At 38.5% G+C, this 23447-nt stretch overlaps 1 protein-coding gene across 5 annotated transcripts in view; it reads right to left on the bottom strand.

Annotated features, from left to right (window-relative positions):
• MRPS31 (mitochondrial ribosomal protein S31) overlaps positions 1-23447 on the bottom strand; it is a 53936-nt gene that overhangs the window by 13705 nt on the left and 16784 nt on the right. For 3 of the 5 annotated variants that reach the window (XM_042254779.2, XM_027973594.3, XM_060394382.1), the window contains exon 7: positions 4744-4783. In XM_042254779.2, coding sequence (XP_042110713.1) covers positions 4744-4783 — 40 coding nt within the window. Of the gene's footprint in view, positions 1-4743; positions 4784-13593; positions 13902-15992; positions 22283-23447 lie in introns of those variants that run through there. The other 2 variants (XM_004012094.5, XM_060394383.1) reach the window with 2 other exon arrangements.

The raw sequence follows: 23447 nt of genomic DNA, 5'->3' as shown, positions 1-23447 counted from the left end.
ATGAGTTATTCTTTTGCAACAACAAGATCCAGTGGCAGGCCTAATAATTACTGTAATTTTGAAGTGGTAATGAGCATATATTATATTTTGAGATAGCGGCAACAATTCTAATGTTGATGTGAAAACAGACTTCAATGGGTGACAGAGTCTTAATACTGCTATTACTACTGTGTTTTGCTGTGCACATTCATAATTGAAGGAAATGCTAATTTTCAGTTAGAGGTGAGTGGAAATAAGGAAGTAATTTTTATTCCCCTAGGTTCACAGACATCCCTCATCCTGAACTCTATCCGTAGACCCATCTCCTCCCCCAGTGAGACTCTAGATGCCAGGTTAAGACCCTGTTCCAGGGGAGATCAGTTGAATTACTTCATTAATTCAGGAACTATTTATTGCACGTCAGTCTATGCTAGACAGGGAGATATAAGGATGACTAAGCTGCAAGGTGGTGCAGTGGCAAAGAATTCGCCAGCCAATGCAGGAGGTGCAAGAGACGTGGGTTTGATCCATGAGTCAAGAAGATCCCCTGGAGAAGGAAATGGCAACCTACTCCAGTATTCTTACCTGGAAAATTCCAAGGACAGAGGATTTTGGCGGGCTGGACTCCTTGGGGTGGCAAAGAGTCGGACATGACTGAGTACACACACAGAAAGCTAACCTATAGGGACTTCCCTGGGGGTCCAGTGGCTAAGGCTCCATGCTCCCAATGCAGGGTCCCAGGTTCAATCCCTCATTAGGGAGTTGGATCCCACATGCTGCACTTAAGACCTGTGCAGCCAAATAAATAAATAACAAATAAAAGTTTAAAAATAAAGGTAAAGTGAAGTTGCTCAGTCGTGTCTGACTCTTGTGACCCTGTGGACTGTAGCCCACCAGGCTCCTCCATCCACGGGATCCTCCAGGCAAGAATACTGGAGTGGGTTGCCATTTCCTTCTCCAGGGGATCTTCCCGACCCAGGAATCGAACTCGGGTCTCCCGCATTGCAGGCAGACGCTTTACCCTCTGAGCCACCAGGGAAAGCTAACCTATACATAACTGACTGCTCTGCTTCAGAATTATTACTGGAGACACTGCATGATCCTATGCTGGTAAGTTTTCTGATATAAAAGCTTTATAATCATCAAAGACTGTCTTCCTTTTGTGCACACATCTTGGTTTCTACATGTTTTTCCTCCAGTAAGAGAAACCTTAGAGAAGTTATTGGGTCCAGGGTTGGGGTAGGGACAGGATAAGCCTATAGTATCTTGGGATAGCCGACAACAGCAAAGCTCTCTAAAAAGATGGGAGCGTGTCAGAAAGACACAAGCGCCAACCCAAAAAATCTCCCAGGCTAAGGCTGCGACAATTTGAGCAACAAAGCCAGTAATGGTAGTACAAGATCTTAATCTACAGAACAAAATTAATATCCATAAGTTTGAACTGATGTGGTTAAATCACTGAATAAATGTGGAAGAGGGGGGCAACTCTTTTTCAGAAGAATCCCAATGAGTAAATGTAGCAGGTAGTGGGAAGCGACTGTGTAACCCAGGGAGCTCAGCTCGGTGCTCTGTGCTCACCTAGATCACCTGTGTCACCTGTCACCTAGGTGTATGGGATGGGGATGAGGTCGGAAGGAGGTCTAAGGGGGAGGAGATATATGTGTACCTAAAGCTAGATTCACTTTGCTGTACGGCAAAAGCTAACAGAACATTGTAAAGCAATTACCTTCCAATTAAAAATTAAAAAAAAAATAAATGTAGCAGGAATGAGGAAAATATAAACTCCCCATTAGAAAACCATAGTAATAATTGCTACAGGAAAGGTCCACTGATGGACGTTAGTGGGGCAAAAGTTTGAAGAGAAAAAGGATGTTCATAAAGTCTCAAAGTATCTCCAAGACATTTCTCATTGCAAGGGGGAAAGCAGTAAGTTTACAGCTGAGAAACCCTGCAGATACCACCTTAACCAAGTGATCAAGCTTCACTAGTTGTGAGTCCTGTTGATATTGTGTACCCCCGAGATGAGATAATGAGAACAGAGCTTCACCTCTGTGGCATTCTTCTCTCAAACCTGTAACCTCAGTCTAAACATGAAAAAAAAAAAAAAAAAAGGACAAACCCATCGGAGGAACACTCTAGAGAATAGCTGACCAGCACTCCTCAAGAGCCCATGGGATGAAGAGCCCCTATTTGCAGGGCAGGAATAGAAATACAGACGTAGAGAACAGACTTGGGAACATGGAGCGGGGAAGGAGTGGGCGGGACAAATTGAGAGAATACAGACATTGGCATATTTTCTCTACCACGTGTAAAACAGATAGCCAGTAGAAACCTGCTGTGCGGCACCAGGAGCTCGGCTTGGTGCTCTGTGATGACCTCGAGGAATGGGATGCAGGCGGGGTGGGCAGGAGATTCAAGAGGGAGGGGATGCATGCCCACACACAGCTGATTCATATTGTTGTGCAGCAGAAGCTAAGACAACATTGTAGAGCAGTTATACTCCAATAATAGAAGAAGGAGAGTCCATGGGAGACAAGGAAGGACGAGGGACCTGGTTCAGAGTGGAGGATACTAGAAAGACACAGGAACTGAATGCAGCGTGGGATCTTGAGTCATATCCTGGGACACAAAAGGAACGTTAGGGGGGAAATGATGATACTCAAATACAGTCTGTGGTTTAATCAATAGGATTGTATCAGTGTCGATTTTTAAAATATTTTTTAAAGAATTATTTACTTGTTGGCTACCCTGGGTCTTTGCTGCTACATGGGGGCTTTCTCTAGTGGAAGTGAGCGGGCTTCTCACTGTGACGGAGTCTCTGGTTGGGGAGCACAGGCTGTAGGCACTCGGGCTCAGTACTTGTAGCTCATGGGCTTAGTCGTCCTGTGGCATGTGGCGTCTTCCTGGACCAGGAATCAAACCTGTGTCCCCTGTGTTGGAAGCATGGAGTCGTAACCACTGGGCACACTAGGGAAGTCCCTCAGTTTTTGCATTTTGATCACTGAACTATGGCTGTGTAAGTTGTTAACATTAGAGGGTGATGACTGAAGGGTATATATAAACCCTACTATATTTGCAACTTTTCTGTAAGTCTAAAATTATTTCAAAAGTAAAAATATTAATTGAAAATAAAATAAGCTTCACCTGAAGCATGATTTTCGCTGTACACATTAGAAACCACATCCTCCTGGTTATGGCTATGCTGAGCATTTGAATATTTTTCAGCGTTTCCTCTAGTACTGGACTGCTCTTCATAGAAATCATGTGCTTTCATAAAAATGGCTGAAATGGTTTTAGAACAACTTGCATTCGCTTTCATCTTTGAGTTTATGGAATTCACTACTGTTCATCCAGAAAATAATTTTTATCAGCTTTAGCTATTGATTAATGTCAAAGGGGTATGACACAGTGGAAGAGTCCCTGATATGAATCTGGGGTTTTTGTCTCAGCTCAGCCATAAATGAACTATGAGGGACTTCCCTGGAGATCCAGTGGTTAGGATTCTCTGCTTTCACTGCTGGGGGCCCGGGTTCCCTCCCTGACTGGGGAACTAAGATCCTGCAAGCCTCGAGGTGTGGCCAAGAAAAAGTAAACGAACTGTGAAATCACTGGCAAATTACTCCCTCTGGGCCTCCGTTTTCCACACCTATGAAATGAGAGAACCAGTCAAAGATATTTGTCTTTCTCAGTTTGGGGACTCTGTGCTTCATAGTCATAATTCTTGGCTCCTATTAGCTTGACCTCCATCTCCAAGTTAGGCCAAAAGTTTTGGTATAGAAGCAACCAAAGACTGTAAATGCCGGTAGCGGTAGCTCAGCATGTCAAGGCATGAACCAACGTTAATTTATGCAGCGGAGGTAACTGGATTCTTAATTCTTAATACCTTGGAAGGAGAGGGTGGGATGATTTGAAAGAGTAATAAAAGATGTTAATCTCATTTAAATCTCTTGATTTTTCACAATAATGAGTAACAGTGAGCTATTTTCACATGGTGATATTCAATCTATTTGAATCAGATGAATGGAGAATCAGTAAAAGATGTTTGTCTTTCTCAGTTTGGAAACCTTTGTGAGGGTCCTCTTTTTGGTGGTAGGGTTCGTGTCTGACTCTGCGACCCCATGGACTGTAGCCCACCAGGCTCCTCCTCTGTCCATGGGATTCTCCAGGCAGAAACACTGGAGTGGGTTGCCATTTCCCTCTGCAGGGAATCGTCCCGACCCAGGGGTCAAACCTGCATCTCCTACACTGCAGGCAGATTCTTTACCACTGAACCAGTTGGGAAGCCGGAGGTTCCTCTTGGGGCCTCGCAGTACGCTAGGTCTTGAACACAGGACCTCACAGAGGTGACAAAAGCCAACACAACCCCAATCCTCAAGGAGATCAGGATGGGGATACTGTAAAGGAAACGGAGGGCCGTGATAGACAATGAGAAGGTAGGAACTTAACAAGGCAGGGAGAGGAGGCTTTCTCGGGAAGGGACAGACTGTCAAGGCCAGGGAGTCCTCACCAGTGCATTTATTGCCTGGCGTCTAGGTGAGGCCTAGAACATGGCAGAACCCAGCAAATGCTTAACAAGCTAATGAATGTGTGATGGATGTGAAGACACTTGACAAGTTATGAAAGTAATATGCAAATAGAGACACAGACGTAGAGAACAAATGTACGGATACCAACGGGGGAAAGGGGAGGTAGGATGAATTGAGAGATTTGACATGCACACAGTATTGATACTACGGATAAAATAGATAACTAGTGAGAACCTACTTCATAGCACAGGGACCTCCACTCAGTGCTCTGCGGTGACCTAAATGGGAAGGAAATTTTAAAGAGGGGTTATACATACACATATAGATGACTTAACTTTGCTGTAACAGAAATTAACACATTGTAAAGCGACTATACTCCAATAAAAATTTTTAACAAAATAATGCACAAGTGTTAGCCATTATTGTTTTATTGATATGAGAAAACCTGCTTTTTTTCTGCTTCACTGGGACACCGAGGGAATCTCTGGAGGTCCAGTGGTTAAGACTCAGCGCTCCCAATGCAGGGGGACACGGGTTCGATCCCTGCTCAGAGAACTATGGTATCATCAAAAAAAAAAAAGTTCACTGGGATACCCTGAGAGGTATCAAAGCAGATCATGGAGAAAAGCATTCATTAAGGGAAACTGCTCCTTTGCACAAACCTGGGCCCTTTTCCACAGGAAAGAACTTGAAGCTCTCAGGTACAGGACTGAATACGCAGCGATCAGAGGACAAAATCCCATCCCAACACTTGTCCATCCCCATTTCTGCCTGGGAAAGCAAGAGTCCACTAAACAGTGATGAAAATAGTGAAGAAAAAAATGTTATGGATATTCAAAGGTGAGAAAAATACATCATAAAAATTAAGGATTCTGTTTCACAGAGAAGAGGTGATGATATAAATGAGCAAGGAGCCAGCAGTCCTGAATGCTGGATAGTGAAAAAAAAAAAAAAAAAAGACTCATTTTTTGGTCTTCTTAACATTGGGATCCCAGGGAGGAGTACAGAGAAAGAAAACCAACTCTATTTTCAAAGCATTTATATAATATACTAGTCATTGTCTCATTCAATTCTAACATCTACAAATCCCTTGAGATGGGAATTAAAACCATTGTTTGCAGAGGAGGAAACAGAGGGCGAATACTGAAGTCCTGTTCTTAGAATCACAGCTCCTACTGATGGAGCAGGGATTTTTAACTGAAGCTTCTGACTCCAAAGTTGAGAAGAAAAACGAAAGAAAGCATAGAAAAACACAGAAAGGGCCCTGCAGACTTGTCAACAATCCAGGAGCCATAACGCAGAAAACCAATCGGGGCATTTTTGTTTGCTTCCTCGCCCTCTGAAATGTTCAATCGGTGACTAAATAGCACATACAAAGAAAACTATTTCAGACCAGCTTTTGCTCTCCATTTTAAGAACAAGACAGAAAAATTACCTTTGTCACAATTAAAATCAGTAAAGGAAGAACAAACAAACAAAAAAGAAAATTGATTAAGGTAAACAACTATCAGATACACGAAATGCTCCCTCTTGGGTTGGGTACAGGCTTCCCTGGTGGCTCAGACAGTGAAGAATCTGCCTGCAATGTAGGAGATCAGCATTCAGTTCCTGGGTCAGGAAGATCTCCTGGAAAAGCGAATGGCAATCCATGCAAGGAGATCCAAGCAGTCCATTCCAAAGAAAATCAGTCCTGAATATCCATTGGAAGGACTGATGCTAAAGCTGAAACTCCAATACTTTGGCCACCTGATTCAAAGAACCAACTCATTGGAAAAGCCTCTGATGCTGCAAAGGACTGAAGGCAAGAGAAGAGGGGATGACAGAGGATGAGATGGTTGGATGGCATCACCGACTCAATGGACTGGAGTTTGAGCAAACTCTGGGAGTTGATGATGGACAGGGAAGCCTGGCCTGCTGCAGTCCATGGGGTCGAAAAAAGTCGGACACGACTGAGTGACTGAAATGGACTGAACTGATATTCTTGCCTAGAGAATGCCATGGACAGAGGAGCCTGGAGTGCTACAATCCATGGGGTCACAAAGAGTTGGACATGACTGAGCACACACAGGGGAGTATTAATTCCTGAAACCATAGTGTTTTCTAACATTCTGTACTACATTCTTTCTTCATAAAAATGCTACTGAAACCTTAGTAGGAAAACATTAGTCCTTCCTTTCTTTTGCAGCTAACACAATTAAAAAAAAAAAAAAAAAAGAGGCTGTAAATCACGAGCGTATTCCAGCATCGGTTTGCTTTCCCTAGTATGAGCCACTTACCACCCCACCGCCACCACCATCACTAATATTTTAGTTCAAGGAGATATTAAGATACCTCGTAAATCATACCATGTTCAGAAATAGCTTAGTCCTAGAGTTAACATGGAGAAGGCAATAGCACCCCACTCCAGTACTCTTGCCTGGAAAATCCCACGGGCGGAGGAACCTGGTAGGCTGTAGTCCATGGGGTCGCTAAGAGTCGGAAATGACTGAGCGACTTCACTTTCACTTTTCACTTTCATGCATTGGAGAAGGAAATGGCAACCCACTCCAGTGTTCTTATCTGGAGAATCCCAGGGACAGCGGAGCCTGGTGGGCTGCCGTCTATGGGGTCGCAGAGAGTCAGACAGGACTGAAGCGACTTAGCAGCAGAGTTAACATATTTTAGAAAGGTTTGCTTCAGCCTCTTAAAACCTGGTTACTTAGAATGAAATCTTCCTAATTTAATAGCAATTTGCATACATGTATAAATGCATAGGTTTTTTAAAAAAGCAATTTTAGGATTAAGATAGTTTTGTTGTCTTTATTTACATACTTTAAAACTGATTACTCAAGCAAGTTTCAGAGCACTTTTAAGAATAGGAACAAGGTAAGAATCTAAGTATAATATATTCTTTAGGACCAAGAATCTCAAGACAGTACATTGTTTAGAATCAAGTGAGAAAGTAGACAAAGAAAGGGTGTTTTTAATGTCATGGTATCTTGGGATTTCCTTGGTGGTCCAGTGACTAAGCCCCTCTGGCTCGAAATGCAGAGGGCCCCGAGTTTGATCCCTGGTCCGGGAACTAGATTCCACATGCCTCAACTAAGAGTTCACAAACTGCAGCTAAGACCCATGCAGCCAAATAAGTAAATAAATATATATATATTTTAAAAACATTATTAGTGTCATGGTCTCAACTGTGGGGATATATCCTTCAAACCAATGGCCAAACTCTGCATATCTTCCAGTTATATATCCACCTATATTCATTCTTTTAAATATCACGAAATGTTACTACATATAAAGGCAGATCTGTAATATAACTTTTAAAGTGTGATAGTAAAATGACCACATGTGAACCTACCACCCAACTTTGGAAATAGAACATTAGCAGTGTGTAGGCTCCCTGGGCGTCCCTCCTCCATGCCATAGCCTCTCTCTCCTGCCTCCGTGACTTAACAGTGTTGTGTTTATCATTCTCATGATCTTTATTATAATCCTATTTAATGCTCTGCAATATATTCAGAATTGTAAAGAAGAGGATATTACATGCATTCTTCTGCAACTTACTTTTCACTCAATGTCTGAATTCATCTGTATTGATGTGTATAGCTCTATTTTCACCATTTTTGCTTGTATAGAGTCCTGTGGCATGAACAAGCCACAGTTTATTTATTAGCTCTCCAGGCAACAGGCACTTTTCTCCCCTGATTTTCACTACTTTGAACTTTTTTTTTTACAGGTGACATTATTTTCTTTTAGCCTGTCGTTTTATCTTTAAAATTTTATTTACTTGTTTGTGGCTGTGCTGGGTCTTCCTTGCTGTGCAGGCTTTTCTCTAGTTGTGCAGGCAGGGGGCTACTCTTTTGTTGCAGTGTGGCGGGCTTCTCATTGCTGTGGCTTCTCTTGTTGCAAAGCACAGGCTCTGGGGCACACAGGCTTCAGTAGTTGCCGCCCTGTGGGCTCAACAGTTGCAGCTCCCAGGCTCTAGAGAACAGGCTCAGTACTTGTGGCTGGCACTCAGGCTTAGCTGCTGTTCAGCATGTGGGATCCTCCCAGTCCTGGGATGGAACCCGTGTCTTTTGCATTGTTGGGTAGATTATTTACCACTGGGCCACCAGAGAAGCCCTACTTTGAACATTTTTTAATGTGCCTCCCAGCGCATATCTACAAGTGTTTCTTTAGGAATATACAAAAGCAGCAGAACTGCTTGTTCAAAGATTATATAAATATGTATACATATGATGATAGATTTTATATATGTATGTATAAATATTCAAATATATAACTGTTTCATGTATAACTGTTGTATATTTATATATTGCATCTGTATATAATATATAGATTATAGATTATAATTATGTAATTCCAAGAGTATGCCAATTTACACTCCTACCAACATCAACATATGAGTGATATTATCTAACTTCTAATTTTTTAACCATTTAAAGAGTACAAAAATGTTATCTTAATGGTTATCTTATATGGTTATCTTAATGTTATCTTATATGGTTTTTATTTTTTAAATTTTTTTATAGGTATACTGTTTTATTAACATTCAAACCAAGAGTTCAAGCAAATGATTATTGAAATAAAATTATAATAGGGAGAGCTTTTAATGGAGCAATGTATTGAACACTGCAGATTACATAGACAACCTCGAAGGTGGTGTTGACTACGTATTCGGCTTTAGGACAAGCCCTGGAATTGGAAGTAAAACCCACCAGTGACTGAACAGAAGTCCTTGGTTGCTGACAAAATCTTCGACTTAAGACAAAACTGAGGGAGTCTGTAATGAAGTCCAGGATCAGTAAACGAGAGCAGCTAGTCTAACCACAGATTCCAACCCTTAGATGGTTTTCCCAAGCAGGGTAGATATGGTTTTTACAACAATTTTTTAATTGAAAGATTCTTTAAATTCTAGAGTGCTTTAAAATTTTCAGAAGTTTCACACTGATTGATTTTAAATAATCACAAAATAGACTTCTCTCCTGCCTTCCCTCTCCCCACTGGTAACTGCAAGTTTCTTGTCTATGAGTCTATTTCTTTTTGTTTTATTCACTAGTTTGTTGTGTTTTTTAGATTTCAAGTATAAGTGATAACATTTGAATTTTTCTGACTTATTTCAGCAACATCCACTTACTGCAAATGGCAAAAACGTATTCTTTTTTTATGGCTGAGTAGGATTCCATTGTGTACAGATACATCTTTATCCATACATCTGTTGATGGACACTTAGGTTGCTTCCATAACTTGGCAATTATAAATAATGCTGCTATGAAGTATTGGGGTGCATCTATCTTTTTGAATTACTGTTTTCTCAATATGGTTTTCATTTGCATTTCCCTCACATTTTCCATATACTTATTAGCCATTTATATTTTTTCTTCTATGAAATGCCTTTTTTTGTTTTGACCATATTCTTTGCAACCATTTGTTTTCTTCCAGTTGATTTTTAGAAGTTCTTTGTAAACTCTACAAATTACTCATTTGGTGATTATATGTGAAGCATTTATCTTCTCCATTTTGGACACTTGTCTTTTTGCTCTTGGTGGTGTCTTTTTTGATTTAAAGTTCTAAATTTTAACATAGCCAAATGTATTAATATTATTCTTCGAGATTGTGCTTTTGGTTATCTTTAAAAAAAAATAATATTTGTGTGTTTGACTGCATCTGGTCTTAATTGTGGCACACAGGGTCTTCACTGTGGTGTGCAGGCTTCTTTAGTTGTGGTACGTGGGCTTAGTTGCTCTGCAGGACGTTGGATCTTAGCTCCTCCACCAGGGATTGTTCCCTATGTCACAAGGCAGATTCTTAACCACTGGAATTCTCTGCTTTTGGTATCTTAAATCCTTGCCTACACTGGAGTCATACATTTTAAGTTTTCTTTTAAATGTTTATAATTTTATCTTTCTGATTTAGGTTTCAAATTCAATTGAATTGGATTTTTTTGTATTCTGTGAAGCTGAGAATCTGCTTTCTTTCCTTCAGTTGGATAGCCAATTATCCTAACATCATTCATTGAATATGCACTCTTCCCACTGATTTGCAATGCCGACTTTGTCATATATTGTTTCCATATACTAATGGGCCTATTTCTGTGTTCTCTACGCTCTTCTATCAGTTTATTTAATCATCTGTGTGTAATATCCTGCTGTCTAATCATCATAGCTTTATACTAAGTATTGATAGCTTAAAAATTAAGGCAAATTCCTTATCTCAGTCTTCTTTTTCAAGTGTTTAGACTCTTCTTAGTTTTTTGCTTTCCTTTATAATTTTAACATAAATTGTGAAGTTCTATAAAAAAACCTTGTCAGAAATTTTAATGAAATTTCATTAAAGCTATAAATTTGGAAAGAATATCTTTATGATACTAAGTGTGCTTACCCATGAACTTTTTTATCCATCTCCTTACCTATTTTTAAGTTTTTATTACTTACTACATTTCATTAAAGTTTTTAAGTTTCCTTTATAAATATCTTGCTCATTCATGATTTTTATGGTACTATAAATGGTATCTTATACATTTTATGTAATCTATTTGTTGCTGGTATATAGGCATGCAACTACAAACTTGCTAAACTAGCCTATTCTTTTAATTTATAGATTTGTTTTCTATACAAACACAGGCTCTTAATAATGGCAGTTTGTTTCTTCCTTTTTTATAATATCTATTGGTGCATAAGAAAGTACATCAAACTTAGTGACTTAAGAGAACACTTATTATCTCCATGTTTTTGTGGGTCACTTAGCTGGATCCCCTACTCAGAGTCTCACAAGGCTACAATTAATGTCAGTTAAGCTGCAGTCCTTTTTAGAGCTTAGACCTTTCTTCCAAGATGACATGACCACTGGCAGAATTATTTGAGGCTGTAGAACTGACGTCCCCATTTTGTTGTTGTCAGTTCCTAGTGACTCCCTCAGTTCCTTGCCATGTTGCCCATTCATAGGCCTTCTTACATGGCAGTTTACTTCTTCAAAGCCAGTGGAACTCTCTCATCCAGTCTTCCCAGGTGGCTCGGTGATAAAGAATCTGCCTGCCAATCCAGGAGCCACAGAAGCGCTGATTCAACCCCTGGGTCGGGAAGATCTCCTGGAGGAGGAAATTGCAAGCCACTCCAGTATTCTTGCCTGGAGAATCCCACAGACGGAGGAGCCTGGTGGGCTAGTCTACACAGTCAGACACAACTGAACACGCAGGCATCACACCACAACCCAGTCAAGAGTGACTATACCCAACATCTTTGCCATATTCTATTTGTTAGAAGCAAGTCTTAGGTTCTGTCTATTCTCAAAGAAAGGATGTGATTCACTGGAGATTATCTTTGGGTAATAAGGTAATTTGCAGTCCCAGTTGCTTTTCTTGCTACAGTACAGTCTAGGCTTCCAGTATATTGCAGACAATAAATTGTGGTCTCATCTTCAAGGAAGTGGTTTAATGATTCACCATTAAGATGTCTGCTGTAGGTTTTTTTGTAAATGCCATTTACCAAGTTAAAAAAATTCTACTTGAAGTTTTCTAGTTTTAATGATAAATGACTGTTGAATTTTATCAAATAATTTTTTCTACACCATTTGAGGTATGTTTTTTTTTTTCCTCCATTGTCAAACCACCCTTGCATTCCTGGAATAAACTAGGTTGTCAACTTTTCTTTCCTATTCATTGCTGGATTTTGCTTGCTATTTTGGACTTTTCAAATGTCTTCACAATTGCAATTCATGTTTGTTATTCTGATCTCTTGAAATTGGGTTGGAATTGATTCCCTTTTTTATATGCTTTGGAATAATTTATAAGGTTAGGGTTATTTGCCTTCTGAATATTTTTAACTCTTGAAATGGTCTGAGCTTACTGTTTTCTTTCTGGGAAGATTTAAAAAATAGAGATCCTATTTCTTCTACAGTTATCATTTCTCTTTATCCAAAGAAAACTTCTGGCCCATTTCTTTTTCTCTCCTTCTTAACATCTCACTGTACAAGTGTTACTATATTTGTCTTTACCTCTGTTTCATATTTTTCTCTCTGCTGCATGTAGCAAATTTCTTTAGATCTATTTTCCGGGGTCTATTGTTAAAACCCTTCACTAAATTCTCAAATATGTCACTTTTATAGTCTCCTGATCTTTACTTCATTTTAAGTTAGACATATTTTAGATTCTGAATATAAGCCCAATATTTGAAGGCTTTATGAGTCTGATTCTGTTGTTTATGTTGGTACAAATTCATGGTGCTTTCTTATATATTTTGTCATTTGAAGAATGGGTTTATGGTGAGTTGCTTCACATTCAATTTTTGTGTGCTTGTGCAAGGGCCTGAAACACCACTAGCCTGAGACCACTTCACTGTCAACTAAATTCTTATTTTGAGGTGTTTTTTTTTTTTAAAGAATCCTCAATCCTGTCAGTTGTAAGGACTTGAATCGCACTGCTATATACCATAATAGAAATTATTTCTAATTTGGGTATGATGACCCAAAATATTAAGAGCGATTAGTATAAGTCCTTTGCTTCTACAAGGTTACTTCACTACAGTGATCCAGACTTAGGTAAAAAAAAAATGTGTATATGCAAATATTGGGCTTCCCCTATGGCTCAAGGGTAACAAATCTGCCTGCCAATGCAGGAGATGCAAGAGACGCAGGTTCAATTCCTGGGTTGGAAAGATCCCCTGGAGTAGGAAATGGCAACCTGCTCCAGTATTCTTGCCTGGAAAATTCTAGGGACAGAGGAATTTGGCGGGCTACAGTCTGTGGGGTTGCAAAGAGTCAGAAACAGCTGAGCACAAATATGCAAATATAGAAACTGCATGTTTACATATAGTTTATGCATGTAAGTTTGTAAATCCTCTCAACTGTTATAGCCCTCTGATGACATCAGATATATGGCTAATTATATTTCAAAGAAGTATGCTTACTGCATGAAAAGAAAAAGGTTAGAGAAAGTTGTCTTATTACTAATTCTAAGATATTGTTTTTGTTTAGAATTACTAGTTGAATCCATAAAAGCTGGTGACTTTTTTCTATGCAGGAATATTTTTCAATTACTACCATATATACTTTTAAATAATTTAGTATTTATACCATTCAGATCAGATACAATAATGAACACAGTATATTAAAACTTCTAGTAAAATTATTTTATTTAGTTATAATATGAATCTCCAACAGCTTGAAAGAAAAATTTCCATGGTCTTCAACTAAAGTGTATGCCACTTTCTTTTAGAATGTCCTGTTTTTCATTAAAATAATTTCTAAACCACTCTATATGTTCAACCTTCTGTTTAACACTCAGATATGGGTTTTTGGAAAGGCCACAGGTCACCAGCTCCATGAAGTGGCGAATTGGTCCTTGTTTTGGAAAACCCTCCAGATATTTATCCAGAAATATATGTTCATGAAATTCTGAACCATCATCATCAAAACCTAGGAAATGAGACAAAATACATTACAATTTTTAATGTAAAACCTACACCAATACAGTATATTAACACATACATATGGAATTTAGAAAGATGGTAATGATGACCCTATTTGTGAGACAGCAAAAGAGACACAGATATAAAGAGCAGACTCATGGACTCTGCGAGAGAAGGTGAGGGTGGGATGATTTGAGAGAATAGCACTGACACATGTATGTTACCACATGTGAGACAGAGCGCCAGTCCAGGTTCAATGCATGAAGCAGGGCACTCAAAGCCGGTGCACTGGGACCAGCCAGAGGGATGGGGGTGGGGGGCGGTTCAGGACAGGGGGACACGTGCACCTGTGGCCAATTCATGTCAATGCACCCATGGCTGATTCGTATCAATGTATGGCAAAAACCACCACAATATTGTAAAGTAATTAGCCTCCAATTAAAATAAATAAATTAATCCAAAAAACCCCACTACACTATAAAACTAACATTAATGAGGTAGTATTACAGTTAAAGGCATGAACTTTAGAGTCAGACAGAGGTCTGCTCACAAGTTAACTTCTCTGAACATCAGTTTCCTCAGGCACAAAATGAGTATTAGAACAGCACGTTCTTCATGGGTTTTTTGTAAAGATTAAAGATTAAATAGACAGAAAGCTTGTAAAACTCTTTTACACTGCTTAGCATTTGACAAATATTCAAAATGGAGCAGTAATTATTACTAATGGATATTTTAATATCTAAAGAAACCACTAAGAAAACTATACAAACTGCACTAAAAATGCATAAAATAACATGGAATCCTAAGATATATTCAGGCAACTCACAGAAAGCCAAGAAAAGACAGAGGAGAGAGAAACAGAAAAATGAACAGAAAACAAATAACAAAATGAGACTTAATCCTAAATCCTAACAGATCAATAATTACTTAAACGTAAATGGCCTATACCAATCTAAAGAAAAACATGATCCAACTATATGCTGTATACAAGAAACTCACTTCAAACAAGTATAACATAGGTGTTGAAAGTATGGAGGGGGACATACCTTGCTAACATTAACTTTTAAAAAGGAATGCAGGAGTGGCTACATGAACATCAGATAAAGTAGACTCCAGAGCAAATATCAGAAAGAGGAATATTACATAATAAAGGGATTAACCCACTAAGAAGATAGCAATCTGAATTACGCATTCACCAAACAGAAGTTTCTAAATACTTGAAAGAAAAACTGACAGAAACATAGAAATAGAAAAATCCACAATTATGGTTTTACTATCCCACTGTCAGCAGTTGATAAAACAGCCAAGTAGAAAATCAGCAAAGACATAGAAGAACCAAATATTAACCAACAGGATTACACTGACATCTACAGAACACTCCAAACTGCTGCAGCACACCAATTCTTTTCAAGCAACCATGCAACGCTCACCTGGCTTAACCATACCCTGGGTCGCAAAACAAACGTCAACACATTTAAAATAACTGAAATAATACACAATATCTTCTCTGATAATAAAGGAATCAACACAGAAATCAGTAACAGGAAAACAGCAGGAAAATCTTCAAACAGTTAGAAATTAATACAAATAATTTGTGGTAAAAAACACAATAGAATGAAAAGGTGGCCATGTGCTAGCCAAGGAGAGAGACCTCTGGAGAAACTAACACTGCCAACACCTGGGTCTTGGACTTCCAGCCTGCAGGCTATGAGAAAGGCTGCTCTGTTGTTAAAGGTACCCAGTCTGTGATATTTTGTTATGGAAGCCCTAGCAGACTAACACGGATCCACACAAATATGCCAACTTTCCACAAAGATGCATAGATGATTTAATGGAGAAAGGACAGTCTTTTCGATGAATCGTGCCAGAGAACTGGGTATCACTGACCAGAAAGAAAAAGAATCAAAGCTTCACACTTCAAATTAACAAAGAACAGATAATGGTCTAAACTACATATATAATATGGCATAGCCACTCTGAAAACAACTTGAAAGGTTCTTTAAAAAGTAGTATTTAACTACCATACAACCCAGCAATTGCACCCCTAGGTATTTATCCCAGGAAAATGGAAATTTGTATTCATACAGAAACTTGTACATGAATATTTATAGCACCTTTATTGTTAACAGGCAAAAACTGGAAACAACCCAGATGTCTCTTATCAGGTGAATGGTTAAACAATAAGGTACATTCGAACCATGAAATATTACTCAGCAATAAAACAATAGCAAAAAACTCCTACTGACACATGTAACAACTTGGATAAATCTCCAGAGATTAATTATGCTAAGGGGGGGGGCACTCGGAAAAAAGGTTACACACTATGTGATTCCATTTGTATGGAAAAAATTAGAGAAATGGAAAATGGATTTGGTGATTGCCAGGGGTCAGAGACTAGGAAGGGGAGGCAGTGGGGGGTGAGTGAAATGTGGCTATAAATGGGCATAAGAGAGATCCTAGAGGTGACAGCGCTGTTCTGCATGCTGACTGTGGTGACAGTCACGTGAACCTACATACATGGTACAACTACACACAGCACACACACACTCGCCAAAAGAGTGCATGTGAAAGTGGTGGCATCTGAACGTGGCTGAAACACTACCGATGCCGACTGCCCGGCTGCGATGCTGTCCTGTGCTTATACGTGAGGCGGCTACTAGGGGAGATGGGTACAGAGCACACGGACTGTTTATCATTTCTTACAACTGCACATGAACCGCTAATTATCTCAAAAACTACCTAAAAAATTATCTTAGAAATGCTCTCTCATTAGTTAGAATTATCTTCCACTTATTGAAAGAGATTTTTAAAATTTTATTTGAACACTTAAAGATCTAGTCATCACTTTTATAAAAACTAAAACACACAATAAATAAATCAAGGCATTAGATTGCTAAATGGCCACACACTACTACTATGCTTGTATATATAACCCTTTGCAATGTGCCTTTGCCCTTCTTTCCATAAAGAGGTAGATACAGCCTGTTGCTCCAACCCTTAAATTTGAGGTTGGCCAGGTGACCTGCTTGGTCAATGGGACATTACCAAACTCAACGCAAAGGCCTGAAAAGCCTTTACCATTGTTTTAGGAACTCTTCTACAGCTAGGTGAACAAGCCCAGCCTAGCCCATGAATGATGAGTGACATATAACCCCCTTATCGCCTCCCCTGACAACAGCCAACACCAGCTAGACATGTGAGAGAAACCAATCGAGAATGATCCAACCCCAGGCACCTACCCAAGCCAACCAGAAAACACATAAGCTCATGAGCAGTTATGACTTAGCTGTTGTTGTACTAAGTTTGGACTGGTTTATTATGTAGCAAAAACAGAATTGGTTAAGGTTTTCCTAAGACTTCTTCAGGCTCCCCTGGTGGCTCAGACAGTAAAGAATCCACCTGCAGTGTAGGAGACATGGGTTCAACCCCTCCGTCAGGAAGATCCCCTTGGAGAAGGGAAGGACAACTCACTCCAGTATTTTTGCCTGGAGAATTCCATGGACAGAGGATGCCAGTGGGCTACAGACTTAACAGGTTGCAAAGAGCTGGACATGACTGAGCGACTAACACACAAGACTTCTTCACATTCAGAATCCAACTCTTTTGAATTGGCTTCTCAACCCTGAGTTGTCAGTGGCCATGCTTTCCAACATCCCATTGAGAACATCTGTGACGCAGCATTTCTTAAGGGCTCCACTATGGCCTCTTCTGATGCCCCCAAATGCAAATTTAGATGCATATCCACAACAGGCAATGACAACTACCTCTTCACTGCGGCCTGACTAGCATAATAAGATACATCAGTTTCAGTGATATTTAGAACTCTGAAAAACAAAAGTATGTTGTATTTGATGAAATACAGGAAAAGAGACGTACAGGAATATTTTAAACAGAAGTTGTTCTCTATCCCATAACCCTCCAAAGTTCCTATTCACATTTTTCAAGGCCGATTACTTCCAAGACTAATCACTTCTAAGGTGTATATCCTTCTAGCCCTTTACCTAAATTCATGTGTATTTTTTCAGACAAATTATTGTTTAAAAAAAGTCTTTCCTTGAATCCCATTGAGAATTCTCTACGGTTATCAATAGTTTACATCACCAGGCAAGCATGTTGTTCCATCTTTACTTTTTTTTGTTTTTGTTTTTAAGGCATATGCACCCGGGGATAGGAACGGGGAAAATGCAATATAGAGGTAAAAATGAAAAAAAGTCTCACTCTGCTAAAGATCTTTTCCATATCATCAAATACTGCTTACAGTTCCACATGACAATATTCTTTTAAAGAAAAAAATATCAGTATGGCTAATATGAAAAACAAGGCAGGTTTCAATGTTCAATAATATTTGGAACAGAGTACGTTAGGGCTAAAAAATAAGGCCTGTAGCATTAGAAACATAATAAATCAAGGTAATAATTGTTCTCAAAAATCTGAGGGTGACTCCTGGATTGAATGTCACGGTTGTTAGTTATTAGTATCCTTAGACGTACTTAAGATATAAGACTTAAGACAGAAAATTGTGCAAGAGAAACTATTTTTAAAAATAGTTGTACTAATACAAGATCAATAATTAATTTGTTAAATCATTAACAGACCAACTATCTCTGACATAAAGTCATAATGAGTTAGACAAGCACAGAAATTATGACTATGCTCTATTAGGGGGAAGAGCATCTAAGGGCATGGGTGATCTTATCTTGTTACTCTTTCTCTAGATGATAAATCAATCATCTTTTTAACTTAGAAGGTATAATGAACAGATCCTTCCTGATGAGTCAGTGAGTGAAGAAAGCCTAGTACTGGGAAGTATAAAACAAAGGAAAAAAAGGGAGAAAGCGATAAAGAAGGGATACTATATACAAAACTAAGTTCCAGACAGATTAAACAGGAAAAAGCCAACAGATCGACGTCCAAATTAAAATCTCTGTTGGTTAAAGACACTCTGAACAGTTAAAAGATAAGCAACAAGGACTTCTAGTTAAAATGTAGTAGATAGAACACATGATTTTTAAAGTCTCTGCTCCCTTTTAACACCTACTAGATGGGAGTAAAAGGAATAAAAAGTAAAAAAGTTCAAAGATAAACAGAACAGAAAATGAAACTGTAACAGGATTATCACCAAAATGTTAGAAAGAAAGTGGACAGATAAGTAGTAACTGAGAGTCAGCTGAGTTGAAAAATGCTAAAACCAAAATTAACAAGCAAACAGAAATTAGTGGCACCATATACCACTGAAATTAGGAATGGGGATGAGGGGCAAAAAACAGAAGACTAATTAAAAACTGGTTTATGGGATAATTAGATCTCCCAAGATCCATCTTCTACCTGTACCTCTAGATAACTACACCACCCATCTCCCAAAGAAGATGGGCAGTTTTATTTTTTGGAGAAACTAAAACAAAAAGAGGAATCAATCATTTAATTGATAAGTAGAGTAATTAAGTCTGTATGCTGATTAGTGAATAATTCCTCCCCACTCCCACCAATGGTGGAATCATCCTCACCAGTTGGAGGATCGACTGGCTATCTTATTAGAAGAGAATGTGTCCATATTTATTGCAGTTTAAAATATGCCTGTTGTTTGACCCTTGAATTAACATACTCAGACATGGACAGAAGGATATGTATAACAGGATTCACTAAAGCTCTATTCATCAGTAGGAAAATGGTAAAAATAAATTCCAGTCATTCATACAATGGCATAGTACAGAATACTTAATAGTTCCCATTTTATAGAACTACTAAAACAAAGTTGATCTCCATGTACTGACAAGGAAATGCTTAAGACATACTGCTAAGTAAAACTAAATAAAATTAAAAAGCTACAGGACACTGTATGTATCATACGGCCCCATTTAGACCAAAACAAAGATTAATGTGAAACTATCATTTAAGGTGGATGTGGGGACATACATCAAACTACTGGCAATGGTTGTTTCAAGAAAAGGGACGAGAACTGAGGGGTAAAGTTTATTCTTTATTCTTCTGTATTACGTTTTTGTGAGTAAACTTTCATACATTCATTCCTATAGCTTAAAATACTTTTTAATAAGCAAAAGAAACAATATATAGTAAGGAAAAAATAAGAGTGGAAAATTACAGACAAGAAGGAAACCCCAGTGGTGTACAATTAACTAAAGCAACATAGGTTAAATCTGTGTCTAATTCTACTTTAAATATTAGTAAATGCAATTTAACACATTATTGACTGGAGATGTATTAACGCCATAGGCGTTAGTTTCTACAAAAGTCCCCTGGTCAATAATGTGTTAATATTACTGACTACAGCTAAAACTACAGTATAGCAAATAAAAGGTAAAATCCAGTGAATAGCAACGAACAATTTGACAAAGAGTGTATTACAGCACTGAAGCAAATTCACTTTCACTTTGACTTATTTTCACTTCTATTTTGTCAAAACTATTCTTTTCCTGGCAGTACTCTGAGGCTCTTATTCACTGGCCACCATCTGAAACAACCAGCAGATTGTTTCAGACAACACAGACCTATCATCTTTATATTTGCCCCGATTTTCTCCACACTATATCCTCCCACATAACCACCACTGAGTTTTATGGTAATTCTGAGCTTTTCTAACTATTCTTGCTGGCTCACGTTATAGCACTCATTCCAGACACCCAGGCAAAGGATGGCATGTTATAAGTGAACAAATTTAAACCAACTGAAAAATAAAAGCATGACTGACATCCATGACTGAGCTTTTTTGCCCACTGAAGCCTCCAAACTGAGAATTACTCTTGGAGGGCATTTCAAAGACACCTGTAATCTGGGTGGTATATACATGGCTGATGAACATTCAAGAGCAAGACTCTTGTTAACTGGGTAGTGATAAAAATGGGATTAAGTTTAGATAAAGCCAAAGCTAAAATAAAAGTGATCTTATTGGAAAATCTACTGGAAATAATTCCACCTAACCATTCTTATATGGAGAAGGCAATGGCACCCCACTCCAGTACTCTTGCCTGGAAAATCCCATGGATGGAGGAGCCTGGTAGGCTGCAGTCCATGGGGTCACTAAGAGTCTGACGTGACTGAGTAACTTCACTTTCACTTTTCACTTTCATGCATTGGAGATGGAAATGGCAACCCACTCGAGTGTTTTTGCCTAGAGAATCCCAGGGACAGGGGAGCCTGGTGGGCTGCCGTCTATGGAGTCGCACAGGGTCGGACACGACTGAAGCGACTTAGCAGTAGCAGCAACCATTCTTATAAATCTCTGGACTGGAAAAGCACATCAGAAGGGACAAGTCAGGTCTTAACTGGCCAAAAACTAATAATAATAATACATCAAATTGGAAAGACAATTTTTACATTTTAAGTAGCAAAACAAACAACAGATTTTTTTTTTTTTTTAATGTAACAGAAAGACACAACACTGGGAAGTAAATTGTAAACACAGGACATGCCTTTAAGATGTTTTCAGCATTGTGTTCCCAGCCTGACATGGTAAGCCCCTGTTTTTTCTTTGGGGGCGGGGGGGAATCTTTTTCCAAAAGTATCAAAGTAAATCTTCACGAAACTAATTATTAGGAGAGAGAGCATGACATTTCGTTACTCTTAAAATTGAAGTATAAGAAACATAAAAGAACGTTACTAAAGGGCTAAGACTCTGGGTTCTAAGGCCAGTCCTCTTATTCAAGTATTGAGAAGATCTTAAGTGTGTACTGAGGCGGGGTGATCAAAGTGAGAAAGTTTCCACAGTTCCCTTCCTGTTTTTCATTCAGATAACAATTGCCTTCAGGAGCTGGAAATGAGATGCCTTCCTTTCTGACCCCAAAGCATCAATAATGTGTACAGTGTACGTCGACACTTGTCACAGTTATCTCCCCAACCTAACCAGAAAACATGTTTGGGTTTTTTTTTTCCCTTTCTCAGAAATCGCACTTTCTTGAAAACCAGGCCAAATCTAAGCTAAATTCTTTAGCATCTGAACATGCAAGATTTTGATGAACTGAAATGTTTCACTGCTGATGACAATGTATCACCGAGTCATGCTTTCCTACGATCCTATTTGGTGGTGCCTAGAAAATACACAATATCCTTGTGAATATTTTAAGATTTTAAAATGTTATAGAAGACAAAATAGTTATAATAACAAATCCCCTCACAATATCATTGTTGTACAAACAGGGATGATGATGGTGACTTGTATAAGCTGACTTGTTTTTCAGAAGAATTCCGTAAAATAAGTCCTATTATTATTTCTATCATTTTATAAGACGGAAGACCTGAGGCTGGGAGAGATTAAGCCTCACTCAGGCACTTACCTCTAACCACCACAGTTCGCTGTTTCTCTTAAGTCGCATATTCTATCTTAATAATGGGTTTTAAAACATGTCTGTCAGCATGAGGACTGGAACATCCAAGCTTCAACAAATATAGAATGAAGTCTTCCCTTAACATCACAGATTGTATTTCTTAGTTTGTTTTTTTTTTTGCTACTTTAAAATCCTATGATCACATACAAGAGGGGAAAGGAACTAACATTTATTCCTAAGTATTATATGCCAAGAACTGTGCTGAGCAACTCACTAACTTATCTGATTTAATTATTACATTCTTCCAATGAGGTTTCTTTAATCTACAGATGAGGAAACTAAAGCTCAGGAGGTTAAATTATTACCTCAGAGGCAAATGGCTAATAACTGACAGAGTTGGAATCTGTATTCAGGTTCATACAAACAAGTCTGTGGATTTGGGTTTTGTTTTTTTACCTTACCCTGATACCTTTCAGAATGCCCATTATGTAATAGATGAAACACAGATTTCTATATTATTGAATATATCATACAAATATTTAAAATATTAAGAATTTGCTAAAGGATGTGTAAGCCCCTAAAGTTTTCCTATATAAAATACTACTATATGAAAATATAAGACTATTTAAACTTCTACCCCACTTATCCAAACAAATGAAAGGTTATCAAAAATTAAAATATTACAGTGCAGAATATTACAAAGGTTAAAATATGGACTACGTTTTCCTAAGACTTCCTGAGGTGTTTGCAATTTCTAGCTAATCTTAGCATAAAAGTAAATGAATCTCTAACTGAAAATATACCTATAAATATTCAATAACAGGTTTAGCTGATGATACCATGAGTGCCATAAAAAATAAATAGCAGAGTTAATACTGTTTTCCTTTTGACAGAGGAAGAGGTAACACCTCCAGAAAGATCTCCAGGAAAGGAGAAAATATTTTATTACCAGCTCAAAGTATCTAGGTATGCAGCCACAGTTCCAAGGAAGTTCAAAGCCTCCAAACATACTTGCTTTGAGAGGTTTTGAATACAAGAAACACGTGCCTTGTTAATGCAACGGTTTCAAATAAGACACTAGTGTACGACTTAAAGAGTTGTAATGTTGCCCCAAACTGAAGGATGATCTTACCCAGTATTTAATGTATTAGAAGATTTACCAAGTTATCTCCTGCTTAGCAAGCACAAAACTGTCATTTGCGGTTTTCAACACCTGGATGTCATAGAAATTCATGATGTCATTTCTGCCACAGAAATTTACTTTCTTATCGAAC

This window comes from Ovis aries, chromosome 10 (genome assembly GCF_016772045.2).
Source record: "Ovis aries strain OAR_USU_Benz2616 breed Rambouillet chromosome 10, ARS-UI_Ramb_v3.0, whole genome shotgun sequence".
In the NCBI taxonomy this organism is placed as follows: Eukaryota; Metazoa; Chordata; class Mammalia; order Artiodactyla; family Bovidae; genus Ovis; species Ovis aries.
The sequence above is the reverse complement of the archived record's forward strand: the minus strand, read 5'-3'. Positions and strand labels throughout refer to the sequence as shown.